Source organism: Aulonocara sp. 'chitande type north' Nkhata Bay, linkage group LG5 (assembly GCF_057382095.1).
Source record: "Aulonocara sp. 'chitande type north' Nkhata Bay isolate Kocher_YH1m ecotype deep benthic linkage group LG5, A_spYH_male_GT1.1, whole genome shotgun sequence".
NCBI lineage: Eukaryota > Metazoa > Chordata > Actinopteri > Cichliformes > Cichlidae > Aulonocara > Aulonocara sp. 'chitande type north' Nkhata Bay.
The window spans coordinates 19,569,830-19,583,329 of NC_141348.1; the positions used below are offsets into that span (position 1 = coordinate 19,569,830).

Sequence of the window (13,500 nt, forward strand, 5' to 3'; positions counted from 1 at the left end):
TGGATTATCATCCTTTCTCATGTTAGATGTCGAAAGCCTCCTTTATCAAAAGCAGTACTTGTTTGTGTTGGAGAAAGCAACTGTTAGCAGCCGGAAAAACCAAGATAGCAGTTCCCTTGAGGTGATTTCCAGTGCTTTGTAAAGACTGTTCTGTGCATCTTTAAGACGTTTCTATTTGTTTTCACTTTCTTATCAAGTTAACAAACTACAGAAAAATTAACAGTGTCAGTGAATTTCAGCACAAACGCAACACAAGCACATCATGTAGATTTCTGTTTGAACGTTTATTATTGTGCAAACAGGAAAGTAGAAGTCACGAGAACTCGTGTGGCTGCTCTTCATCACAATTTAGAGTTTAACTACAAAAGGTTTGTCACTCCCTGCTCAGCATATAATGGCCTTCTTTTAAAAGTTGTGAATTACAGGTTGGTGTGATGGCAGTGCCTCCTGTTGGTTGAAGTACACAGGGTGAAAACACAAACAATACTGCCGCCTTTTGGCTAAAAAAGTGTGGTGCAGTGAAAGGTTTAACTCTTTAGCCCTCGAAAGCCTAGTTTGAGTAGCCTTGAAGCTATTTTCTTAACCTGGAGGTTTCCCTTTATTTCAGGGCTGCTTATAGAACAAACTCAAACTATTCAAACGGTCGTCAAACCACATCTTTACCTTTAATATATATTGTGATTGTCAACACTTATCATAGGGTATGGGGAGGTTTAAGGGGGAAAGAGTTAAAGTCTGGCACTGCTTCAGGTGACAGTAGAGAATTTAGAGAGTTTTTGGATATTTAAGCTCGATAAGCACCGCTGTGTTAAAAATATCTGAAGGAAAGGTGTGTTTACACTTCTTCACACATTTTTTGGGTGAAAATTGGATAATGAAAAAGAATGTGCTTTTTCTTAATCTTCAACAACAAATCATGAATTTCTCAAAACAGGATGGAAAATCACTCTTCGGCTGCAGCTTCAGCCTCCACGTGCTCCGGCTCCTTCTTCTCCACAGCCTCTGGTTCCTCGGCTGCCGCTGCTGGCTTCTCCTCCTCCACCTGCTCCTTCTCCTCCTCCTTCTTCTCTTCCTTCTCTTTTTTCTCCTCGGTCTTCATCACCACTGTCTCCGTCTTGGTGACTGTGGTGCTCTTCACTGCCGTTCCCTCGACTGCTGACGTAGACCCACTGCTTGCTTTGACTTTATCAAAGGAACTGCTGATGTAGGAAGGGATGTAGGAACTCTCCAGACCGTAGGCATTGTAGTTCACACCTACAAATTCAGAGGAAGAAGTGAGTGATTAACATTGACACATGTTAATATATCAGAGTTGATATTATGAGATTCTAACAATATAAACTGTATCCTCAGATATGATATCTAGATAAGATGGCTTCAGTCATGGCAAGGTTGTGGGCTTGTCTGACCAGTAAAATGCTCTATATAGCAACAATTAACAAAGCAGAACTAGAAATAGTTGCACATAAGTATGAACTCACAAGTCTGCTTGGACACAGTGGTCTGAATTCCAGCTGCCAACCTTTGGGAAGAAAGAAATAATAAATAAAAGACAAGAACAAGTAAAAGCATGAGTATATTGCTATGTAAGATGTAGGAGAGCATAGGTGCTCTTAGAGGACCTGTTCTCCTCTCCTTCCAACAGTTTCCTGTATGTAGCAATCTCAATGTCCAGAGCCAGCTTAACATTCATAAGTTCCTGGTATTGGCGGACTTGGAGTGCCATATCCTGTTTGGCTCTCTGAAGAGCTTCTTCCAACTCTCTGATGCGGAGTTTGGCATCTTTCACCGCCAGTTCGCCGCGTTCCTCAACCTCTGTGATCTGAGCTTCCAAACTGCTTCGCTAAAAGTGGGAGAAGCCAAGCAGAGCGAGGCATTGAATTCAATGGCCTTCATAAGCCCGGCAATGCAGTTTGAATTATTACCTTAATGTCAAAACCTCAAATCATTCAAATGAACAGAAGAAAATCTCTGTCCCTCACCTGAGCTTTAACCATGTCGATTTCAGACTGGAGCCTCGCCATCCTGCGGTTCATGTCAGCAATCTCAGCCCTGGTTGACTTGAGGTCTTCTCCATATCTACCCGCCGACTGCTCCATCTCTGCGTACTGGCATGAAAAGAGACAGATCATAGTGAAACTTTAAAACACAAAGTGATACTGCTGGCAGGTTTTTTGCACAATTAATTTGACATGGGGATCAGGAAATCATGTTGCAGCACTCCAACATGCAGTTTGCAATCTCCAGATCCATATTGGCTTTCTGCTCTTTGACTTCTTTGTATATGAAACTTTTCAGTATGTTGCAATAAAAGTAAAGGAAATCGCCTAAGATAGAATATCAGGAGACAATAGAGGTCAGAAAAGTCAGAAAAGAGAAGGCATCCCACACCATCTGCCACAAGTAAAACTCTTGTACCATGCAGAGATTTCAAGTTCATGCTCTTCAGTTTTAAATGTTCATGAACATTAAATAAGCTTAATGGACTGTCCTCACAGATGATGATCTATTACATAATTGTGGGCTTTAGTTTCCCATAGCTTTGTGGTCCCACCTTGGTCTGATACCATGACTCAGCCTCCTCTCTGCTCCTTTTGGCAATGTCTTCATATTGGGCACGCACTTCAGCGATAATTGCGTCCATGTCAAGATTACGGCTGTTGTCCATCTCCACCACAACAGATGTGTCCTTTATCTGGCTCTGCAACTCATTAATTTCCTATGAAGGACAAAAAAGAGGGAAAACATACAACTGATGCCTCCTGTAGAAACACTTTTTATTAGGCTGGAAGTGAAAAATGAAATGAGGTAATTACTGCATCGTAGAGCTGCTTCAAGAATTCAATCTCATCTGAAAGTCCATCCAGTTTGGCCTCGAGGTCCACTTTCATCATATATGCTGCATCTGTATCCTTTATTGGAAAAAAGACAGCACTGAGAACATTCATTGTTCATTACAGTCAAAGTTTAAAAAGAGGGCATTATTTTTCCTCATGAAGGCTAATTGTAGTTTCAAGATCAAGCATTTACTAGAAAGTCTGCACAGACCTTCTTTAATAAGACGAAGTTGTTCTCACACTCATTGCGCTTGTTGATCTCGTCCTCATACCTGCAGAAAAGGAGAATTTTTTAGTCTGTATATAAAGAAAAACCGGCAGTGTGCAATCATCATGGTGGGAAAGGTGCTTTGTCAGAACTGATAGCTCCATAAGTTAATATGGAAATGGTTCCATAAGTTACCATCTTTGCCTAATATGTGAAAAATCCCAGAGTCTGCCAGGGCAAACATGCAGATCTGTGTGCTGTGGCAACCCCTTCTGAATAAAGGAGCAGCTGTTTAAATCATAAGCTATTCTAGTAAGAAAACCTCCGTGAATACATGTGGTGCTGACAGTGAATATTAACTGTGAATATTCAGGGTTATTGTTATTTTTGCTCCACCACACTGCAAATGATTATTTTTATCTTCTTATCCGCTCTATCTTGTTGAAACTTTGGGTTCCTGACAGGAAGTTAAAAATAGCTCTGCAGGCTTTCTAAAAGCCAAACTGCACAAGTCTAGGAAAACTGGAAACAGAGTATCGTTGGCAGTTTAAGACTTTCCCAAATCTCGGACAAATAAAGCATGCCTTATGCTTGAGTGCAAGATTAAAGTGAAAAATCTCAACTCCACCCACTTGGTTTTAAAGTCCTCCACCAGGCCCGTTACGTTATGCAGGTCCGACTCCAGTTTGACTTTTTCGTGACCCAAGTTGTCCAGCTGCTTGCGCAGGTTGGCAATGTAGGCCTCGAACATAGCATCGACGTTTGAGTGAGATATGGTCTGCTCATGCAGAAGTTTCCATTTGGTCTCAAGCATTTTGTTTTGCTGTTCGAGGAAGCGTACCTGAAGATTGAAAGGTGGATGAATGCTTAGTAAGAAAAAGGAAGGAAACATGTAATGGGCAGAAACGTGTGGGTGTATGTGATGACTGAAGCTCTGACTTGGTGGATGAAAAAAAACAATGGGGGAGTTACACAAATATCAAAACCTTTCCATAGAAAACAATAAATAATGGAGTGGTTGGTCACTGGGATATGTGGTGGATAGGGTGGGTGTGACTGAAGAGTTTTGTTTGAATCCAAAACATACAGAGATTAACTGAAAGGAAAAAATGAGTAACCAGACTTCTCTGGCCTCCAGCTGCTTCTATTTGTCACAGCAAATACTCCAATCTCAAGTTTAACCCACTGTGTTGCGTTTCAACACAAAGTGGCACTGTTTCTCACTTGCCACACAGCTTGCCCCTTTTACAGCTCTTTCATTAAGCGTCATGACCTTGGGTGGGGTCTGTGCTACCACTCAGCAAACACAGGAGAGGCAGACTGCTGTTTGTGGGTGTGCCATATCACACCAGTGCGCATAGGAGTGGACGAGTGAGCTGTGTTTTACAAGCAGGAGAATTACCCTCAGCGTGATTGATTTTTATATCAACTTCTGTCCCACCCTGCTCTCCTGAAAGCTTTGTGAACCTTAGTCTGTTTATGGGTTTCAGCGACAGATAACGAAAGAATGTGGTCTCTGGTGGTGAAAATTCAGGTCATAAACGTTGAAAATAATTCGGTAAATGAGATTCTGTTCGGTAGACACCTGACACTTTGCTCTCTACTTTCACAACCACTCGTTTTGCAGAATATTGCTCGTATGGGGAATGCACTCCTTTGAGCAAAATTCATCTGCTCTTCATCCCACTCCTGTACTCTGTATCCAGGTTGATCCTTTTATCTGAGCTCTATGATCTCGCCTGAGAGTGAAAACACTGGAAGCAGGAAAGCCATTAAGCAAACCAGGCAATATTCCCAGCAGACTGTATAGATTGTTATGAAGTTTTGACAGGGAATGTCTTAAGGATGATCTCTTCTGTGAAATGAAACTTCTTTCATCTTTCACTCATTTTGGCTTGTAGCGTATCTCTGCAGTTTGTCTGTGCTGTTCTGCTACTGCCGTCACATTCAGTTTCACCCCAGCACTCCTGTCACTTATAGAAGTGTGGATCATTTGCTGTTGGTGTTTTGCAGTTTATATGTGCTTTTCTGCAGCATGAATTTCAAACACAAGATTTCACATTTCATTACAACCTCGACTGACCTTGTCGATGAAGGAAGCAAAGCGGTTGTTCAGGGTCTTGATCTGCTCCTTCTCTTCAGTACGGATTGCCTGGATGGTGGGGTCGATCTCCAGGTTCAAGGGAGCCAACAGGCTCTTGTTCACTGTCACTGCTGTGATGGGGGCCACAAATTCATTGGCCATGCCACCTGCTACACCTCCACCAAAGCCTGAATATCCAAACTCTACACCACCTAATCTTTGTCCGGATCCCCCAGCGGCAAACCCACCGACCGTCTTACAGCCCCCAACACCCACAGCTGCACCACTGCTGCCCACTCCTCCATATGAGCTGCGGACACCGTAGCTCTGCCTGGCACTCCCCACACCATGACCTCCATAGCCAGAGAAGGAGCGGCTGCTGAAGCCCTGCGTTGGGCTTCTGGGTGAGGACACAGTGGAGTAGGCGGTGGTCTTCACAGCTCTGACAGACATGGTGTAGGAGGAAGTCTGTAGCACTGAGGTTTTGTGAGAGGAGAGACTGCTGAGAGGAGAGTCAGGCAGACAGACCCACCCTGGTCCTGTGTACTATTTATTAGAGTAGGGGAGGAACCCTGCTGAGGTGCGATTGGCTGGTGTCCTCAGTAGGGGAGTGAAGGATAAGGGGGGAGAAAGAGCAAGAGGGGGAGAGATGAGGGAATGTCAGGGGAGAAAATTGCATCATGTTACACTTTTACAGCACATTAAAAGCACAAGAATTACGTAATATCAGAATGCCTTTTTTATATATAAAAAAAGGTTTCCAGAGCTTCTGAAAGCAGAAGCTCTGGAAACTCTGGAAAACAACCTTTGTGAAGTTGCATTTTCCATGCTTCATAGTTACAGTTGCATTAAAATTATTTTGCAACCAAGTTTACTTCACATGCTTTAGTCACACCTTGGACACATACGATCTACATCCTCATTGTATTTTACATATACTTATACACACACAGCAAACACTGGGTATAAGGAACATGTACACCACTTTATGAGCTTCCCTTCTACTTTATAACACCTCTGACAGGCTGTGATATATGGCAAAGTAAACTGTGCTTGGACAGTATGATGCCCTCTCCTAGCTGGTGGGCATCGACTGTGTAAACCCAGCAAAACAACTGCAGATTTAAAACATTGAATATGTTCCACCACTTTTTTGTCTTTGTATTTTTTGAAATATGTCTTTTAACATTTTATACCAAATGTTTTGTTACCTGTTGGACCAGATTTGTGCAAATGTGCAGCTTGCACAAAGAAACTATGTAATGGGCTGGGTGTTTCATTATCAGCAATAATTGCCACCGATCTATGCTATGTACACACACACATTGATAAACATTCCTTCTGTGTTTGCGCTTCACCTGCTGATATACACACGTCCATCAACTCTATCAATTCACGTTGTGGAAATCTTCATTGATTTATCGCTTGGCAGATTTATGACTCACAATCTTTTCAGGGCATTTCAATGGCTGTTGCCTAATTTAACCAGAATAACCCAACGTCTTCCCTCTAACAACATTTTTAGCAAACGTCTGTTCTTTGTTTTTCAGGTTTTGTCTGTCAGGGAGGGAAAAAAGACCACCTATTTATGAGCTCACGGAAAGAGAGAAATCCCATGGTACACTGCCATGTGCAAAATAAATGTGAACAGACACAAGGGGGTACATCTTATGGAAAGTACAACCTGAAAAAAAGACTTGTAAGCTGATCAAAAAATGTGTGTTTCACTTGGCTAATCTCAAACGGTGACGTGGTACTTCACAATGGAGCACTTGTGCTAAAGTTGGAGACAACCATATATGTACAAGTCTTTTTGCACAGCATATGTACAGCCTTTTTGCTGTTTCACTAACTCAGCCTCTCCGACGAGCACTAGCTCATGAACAGAGCTGCACTTTGTGCTAATTTTATTTTTTAACACATGATTAGAGCTAGTTGTCTCATCTCTCCTGATAATTCCTTTTTTTTTTCTGTGTGAGAAAAGTGAAAAGGTTCATTTCAGAAGTTAATCCCCCAATGCTCCTCTGAGGCTGGTGATGTTATGGTTTGTGTGAAGCTGCTAGATGACACATCAGGACAGGAATGTGCTGAGAAAGATCCACATACATGCTACAAGCCAGTGAGGAGAGGTGCTGAGAAGACGAGCTGGTGGGGTATATGAGAACGCAATTAGCAGCGATAAGAAACAAAGCTATTTCACAACCACTGACTCTCACTGAGAAGTTCATTTTGGACAGGGTGGGATGCACAACAAGTTAACTTATAGTTACATGAGCAGTTATCAGTGACTCATTCTTTTTACAGACCAATATGCTCATTATTATACAATATACATACACTTGGGGTAATAATGTTTGATTGTTTGAGCTGGAAGACCCCTCCATGGCCCATCTTCAGAACTCCTGAAGGAAGGTTCTTATCCAAGATTTTATGGTAGATGGACCCCTCAATCGGCCCCACAGTGCAGTGATCTCATCCTGTACCCTTAGCAGAAAAACAGCCCCAAACCATAATGTTTCCACCTTCATGATTGACTGTAAGATCGATGTTTATTGGATCCTACGCAGCATTTCTCTTCCTCCAAACACGACGGGCCAAGTTGACGCCAAAGAGCTCGATTTTGGTTTCATCTCACCACAGAACGTTCTCGCAAGCCTTCTCTGAATCACTTAGATGTTCATTAACAAACATTAACGACCTTTGCAATTCAGAATCTGATAGTCATGTGGAGACAATCAACCAGTAAGTTTCAAATCTGTAAATAAATTGCCACAGACTTGTAGATCTGCTCCACCCGGGTCGGGTTTTGGCTTTCTACAGGAATCTCTCCAGAAGTTGGCCCAGAAGGCGCAGAGACAGAACTCATTTATCAAGAACTTAGACGTCAGCAAGAAAAAACAAAAGGACTGCCTTCACAGAGATATAAAGACTCAGATTTATAGACTTGGGTCTATAGTTGTGTTGCTGGGGCCAGAGTGATTACCGGCCTTCTACTTACAGGGTGGTCGACATGTAAAGTGTAACTGAGTTGTGGCATAGCTGGCTCTGGCCTTGGACTGTGTGTTTTATCCTTTTGCAAGTGGGACACTGGACTTGACTATTCCTTCATTTTTTGATCATTGTACTAATACATGTTGTCTTTTAGAATTTTATTGGTTGTCATTTTTTCCCACAGCTGAAATGGTTGGTCAGACCTTGAAACTGATTGTGTGTGTTACAGGGGAATCTACAAGATTTTAATCTGTAACGGTGTCGTGTGTTACCAATAGTGTTCTTGGTGACTGTAGTCCCAACTGCCTTCAGATCACTAACAAGATCATCTCTTGTAGTTTTGGGCTGATCTGCCACCTTTCTCATGAGGCATCTAACTATAGACCGAAAGCGACTGATGGTCATTGTATAATTCTTCCATTTATGAATAATCACAACTGCTGATGGTTTTAGTGCCCATGCAGCTTTATACAGCTCTAAAATCTTCTCCCTGACATCCTTTAAGGGCTCTTTGGTCTTTCCTGTGGTGGTACCATTTGGAATAGAAGAAACTACTTCTGAGGACAACTTTACACACATAATGAATTCAGCTCAGGAGTATCTGTGATTGATTAATTGCAATTTGAGTGCCATATGGGAACATAGCCAGTATAAGGGAGCCAGAATTCTGGCTGAATTGTAGGGGATCAAATACTTATTTCAGTCAATGACATGCAAATCAATTTATAACTGTTATACAGGGTGGGCCATTTATATGGATACACCGTAATAAAAGTGGAATGGTTGGTGATATTAAAGTCCTGTTTGTGGCACATTAGTATATGTGAGGGGGCAAACTCCTCAAGATGGGTGGTGACCATGGTGGCCATTTAGAAGTCGGCCATCTTGAATACAACTTTTGTTTTTTCAATAGGAAGAGGGCCATGTGACACATCAAACTTATTGGTAATGTCACAAGAAAAACAATGGTGTGCTTGGTTTCAACATAACTTTATTCTTTCATGAGTTATTTACAAGTTTCTCTTTGTTCACAGCCATTGACATGTCGAAGAGGTTAACACGTGAGGAGCGGATCGAAATTGTGTTGATATCTGGTGAACGCAGTAACTGGGTCATTGCAGCAGATTTCAATACAAGACACCCTACGAGACCACCCATCGCCCATGCTACAGTCAGCAAACTGCTTGCTAAGTTTCATGAAACTGGTTCAGTGTTGGATTTGCCAAAATGTGGACACAAGAAAACTGTCACTAATGAAGAAACATCAGTGGCTGTCCTAGCTTCATTCAGCAAGAGCTCACAGCGTAGCACTCGCCGCATGTCACTGGAGAGTGGCATTAGTTGAACATCCCTTAGGCGGATATTAGCTACTCACAAATGGCACCCTTACAAACTCCAGCTACTGCAGCATCTCAACGAGGATGACCCAGATCGGCGCACAGAATTTGCAGAATAGGCAAAACAAAAATTGGAACAGGACCCTCAGTTCACGCGGAAGATTTTGTTCAGTGATGAGGCAAACTTTTATGTGAATGGTGAAGCTAACAAACAAAACCACCGCTATTGGTCTGACACTAACCCACATTGGATGGATCCCTCCAAGACTGTTGGAACAACAAAAGTGATGGTTTGGTGTGGTATATTGGGCACAACGATAGTGGGTCCATTCTTCATCAATGGAAACCTCAAGGCGACTGGATATTTGAAATTGCTACATGATGATGTGTTTCCCTCTTCATGCACTGAAGCTGGCACGTTCCCTGAGTTTTTCCAGCAAGATGGTGCACCACCACATTATGGGTGCCAGGTCCGAGCATTCCTAGATGAACAGTTTCCTGGAAAGTGGTCTGGTGCCAGGTCTGGTCCCCACGGTCTGCCAGCCAGACCGTGGGGAATGAGGACCCAAAACACAGACTCTGCGATGCAAACAGTGCTCTTTATTTACAGTGAAAGCTGTAAACACAATAAATCCCCGTTGCTCCTTTGAATCCCGTGTGTGCGCTTCCCTCCGACGTCTGTGCTCGTGCTCCCCGCTGTTGTGTTTCCGCACACCCCGTGCGTGCTGCCTTTCTGGTCCACTCTTCCTCCTGCAGGAAAACCACAGAAACAGCCGTCAACACTAACCCCGGCGGGCATACACAAACAGCACTGTCATACACTGACACACACTGACTTGGGATGACAACTCAATGATCCCACGCCGGTGGGAGCTCCAACACTCTCCTAAGTAGCTCCCCCGACGAGCCCTGACCACCAACAGGTGTGTGGCAGGAACTTCAGGTGTGGCCAGTCCTCCTGCAGGGCCACACCCATCAGGCCTGCATGTGGCTGTTCTCCATCCTCCAGCCACACATGTACACACCCTGCCTATACATATAATGAGTGGAACACAGACTAACACAGCATTGTGCAGAAAGACACACACATCACCAAATAATAACGATAGTAATAATAATAATAATAATAACAACAACAGTCAAAACTGCTCACGGACCCCCGAGTCCTTCAGAGCCGGGTCAGTTGAATGGCCCCCAAGGTCTCCCGATCTGACCCCCTTAGACTTTTATCTTTGGGGTCATCTGAAGGCAATTGTCTATGGTGTGAAGATACGAGATGAGCAGCACCTGAAACTACAGATACTGGATGCCTGTGCTGGCATTTCTCCTGCGGTGTTGCTATCAGTGTGTGAAGAGTGGGAGAAGAGGGTTGCATTGACAATCCAACACAATGGGCAGCACATTGAACACATTTTTTAAGTGGTTATGTCGAAACCAAGCACACCATTGTTTTTCATTACCAATAAGTTTGATGTGTCACATGGCCCTCTTCCTATTGAAAAAACAAAAGCTGTATCCAAGATGGCTGACTTCTAAATGGCCACCATGGTCACCACCCATCTTGAGGAGTTTGCCCCCTCACATATACTAATGTGCCACAAACAGGACTTTAATATCACCAACCATCCCCATTTTATTACGGTGTATCCATGTAAATGGCCCACCCTGTATATTGTGTTTTGTTTTGTTTTGTTTTTAATTGTTGATATTCTGTCTCTCCTCATTAAAATTAAACTACAATAAAAATGACAAACGGATCATTTCTTTAGAAATGAGAAAAGTTACAAATTCAGCAAGTGATCCAATTATTTCCCCCGTTGTGTAGCTATCATTTGACAGGTATATGATAAAAGATTAAAATGCATATACTTAGAAATGGCATAAAAAGCAGGCATGCAAAAATATTCATTACAGTAAGAAGTGGCGTTGCTGTTATTTTTTTTCTTCTTTGGTCTTCAAAGTTGGACTTTGCTGTGTTTAGAGGAGCTTGCCAAGCCTTGAAAGCAATCAAAAGTATGTGCTATAAAACTCTTTTCCTGCTTCACCCTTGAATGCCTGTTCAAACAAAAAACACCCACATACAGTGATGAAATACACATTTACGCGCTTGGTAAGAGGTATATAAACTCAATGGACATAAACTCGCTAAAGGCAGAGGACCACCCTTCTTCTGCTCCAGTAGGTTTGTTTGCTTTGAGACTTGTGCCCCCTTGTGGTTGGAGCGCAGAGGTAGATTCAGTAAAGTGAATCCATTCCCATATATAAAGCGAGTCCTTTATTTGTTGGTATTGTGAAAACGTCTACATTGTGAATCTTAATTTACAGGAGGTGCATAGTAAAAGATATTAAACTGAAAAATTATAGTGTGAATCACTTTAAAACTGAGAAATAGGGCATGGACTTTGGTAGAGAATAAACTCGCACATTTCCTCAAATACATTTTGAAACACAATGGATAAATTCGTGAAATTACCACTTAAACAGATATTTTTTAAATCAGTTATATTGCTGAACTCTGCAATGAACCTAAGCTAATCTATCTCTCGTGCACAGGGGCATGTAGGTGACTCTCCAGTGCATCAGCTCAAACTCGTAGCTCAGGCTCATTTTAGGTCTTCCTGTGAAATGTCTTTGTGCCAGAAATGAAAATGACATCTCACAGAGAAAATGTCTCTTAGGCGACACAATTCAATAACCTCTGCTGTGTGAGCTTTCTTGTCTGCCAATGGTCCACGTTTAACCTAGAAGATAAATGTGTTTGTACAATTCTACTGACAATATCCAGTGTGACCACCTCTATTCTTTAACGCAGCCTGGAATCTCTGAGGCAGCTTTCTTATCATTTCTTTAAGTAGTCTTCTTTGGATGCTTGCTTGCTTTTGTTCCATTCTCTCTCGCCATGATCCCACACTCTCTGTGGAGAGGACATGACTTTCAGGCACTGATTATCTGCTGTAGATAGTTTTTACGTCACAGGAAACACTAAGGACACACTGCACACAGTGTTAAGATATGCCACATTTTCAGCTAATAGCTCTTTGGGAATTACCTCACTGATCCAAAGATAGCATTTTATGCCTTTCAAAATGTGTTATCTTTGACATTTTTCATAGAATCAAGTAAATAAATGAGAACATATTTTGTGACAAGCTGCTAGAGTAGGATGTCTTGAGACCGGTCTTGGTCTTCACTTGATCTTGTCTTGGTCTCGACAGACTTTGATCTTGGTCTTGTCTTGGTCTCGCTTTCTCGGTCTTGCTGTCTCAGATCGACATAGTGATCTGGAGACTTGGAGTCAACAGTATCCATGACACACAACGTAACATTCGATAATGTGTCATGCGCAAAAGCATCAGCTCTAAGAGCCGTGCTTAGAGAGTGCTTTGTAGTGAATCAGAAGAGTCGACTCCCATTGAGCGAGAGCCGGCTCCTCACTTAATTTCCTTTCGCTGCTCAGCTCTCACACAGTGACTCAGCTATGCTCCAATCCCTCCATACTGTGGCCAATCACATGCAAGGATATAGGATAATATCATTATGTGAAAAACAGAGAGGGTGAGAGATGTGACAGTCAAGTGGAGCTGCGTCTGTCCTCTCAGTAAGTGAGTGAGACAGTAGACAGTGGTGAGGAGGGCTGTGCGAGTGCATCCCAAAAACACATAAATATGCCTGACACCAGTAAACGAAGCAGCATCTGGCTGCAGTTTAAAGACCTTTTTGTCTCGGTCTTTGCTCGTCTCGACTTTGTCTTGGTCTTGACTCGGTCTGTCTTTGTCTTGGTCTTGGTTTAGGCAGTCTTGACTACAAGTCTACAGGCTGCTAGAGAAAAAGTGCCTGAAGACATAAAATGTACTCTCTATTAAGTTTATATCTTCAGTTAGGTACCTTTTTCATACTTGAATGATTCATAGGTCCGTGTTGAGTGGCTTAACATACAAAAATGCTCTAAAAATAGTCAGCTGCAAGGAATGGACTAAAAGTATAACAGCTGCTAATCTCCAAAGAAAAATTGAAAGACCTTAAGAAAGCCTGGAGAACTATTGC

The 13,500-nt window shown here is 42.5% G+C and overlaps 1 protein-coding gene across 1 annotated transcript; it reads right to left on the reverse strand.

Annotated features, from left to right (window-relative positions):
• Positions 1 to 265: 265 nt before the first annotated feature.
• LOC147330235 (keratin, type II cytoskeletal 8-like) lies at positions 266 to 5,639 on the reverse strand. Its single transcript, XM_086291871.1, has 9 exons — positions 5,129 to 5,639; positions 3,678 to 3,886; positions 3,049 to 3,109; positions 2,817 to 2,912; positions 2,555 to 2,719; positions 1,983 to 2,108; positions 1,623 to 1,843; positions 1,482 to 1,522; positions 266 to 1,254 (listed from the first exon to the last, which is right to left on the reverse strand). Exons 1-9 carry the CDS (start codon positions 5,579 to 5,581, stop codon positions 944 to 946), a joined length of 1,683 nt encoding a protein of 560 aa, XP_086147997.1. The 5' UTR covers positions 5,582 to 5,639; the 3' UTR covers positions 266 to 943.
• Between the last annotated feature and the right edge of the window lie 7,861 nt (positions 5,640 to 13,500).

Bases quoted from the DNA above. Each gene is read 5' to 3' on its own strand.
- LOC147330235 (XM_086291871.1), bottom strand. From the start codon at position 5,581: ATGTCTGTCAGAGCTGTGAAGACCACCGCCTACTCCACTGTGTCCTCA. The intron at 3,887-5,128 runs GTCAGTCGAGGT...TTCAATCTTCAG, and splicing joins TTGCTTCCTTCATCGACAAG to GTACGCTTCCTCGAACAGCA. The intron at 3,110-3,677 runs GTGGGTGGAGTT...CCTTTTCTGCAG, and splicing joins GTGGAGGACTTTAAAACCAA to GTATGAGGACGAGATCAACA.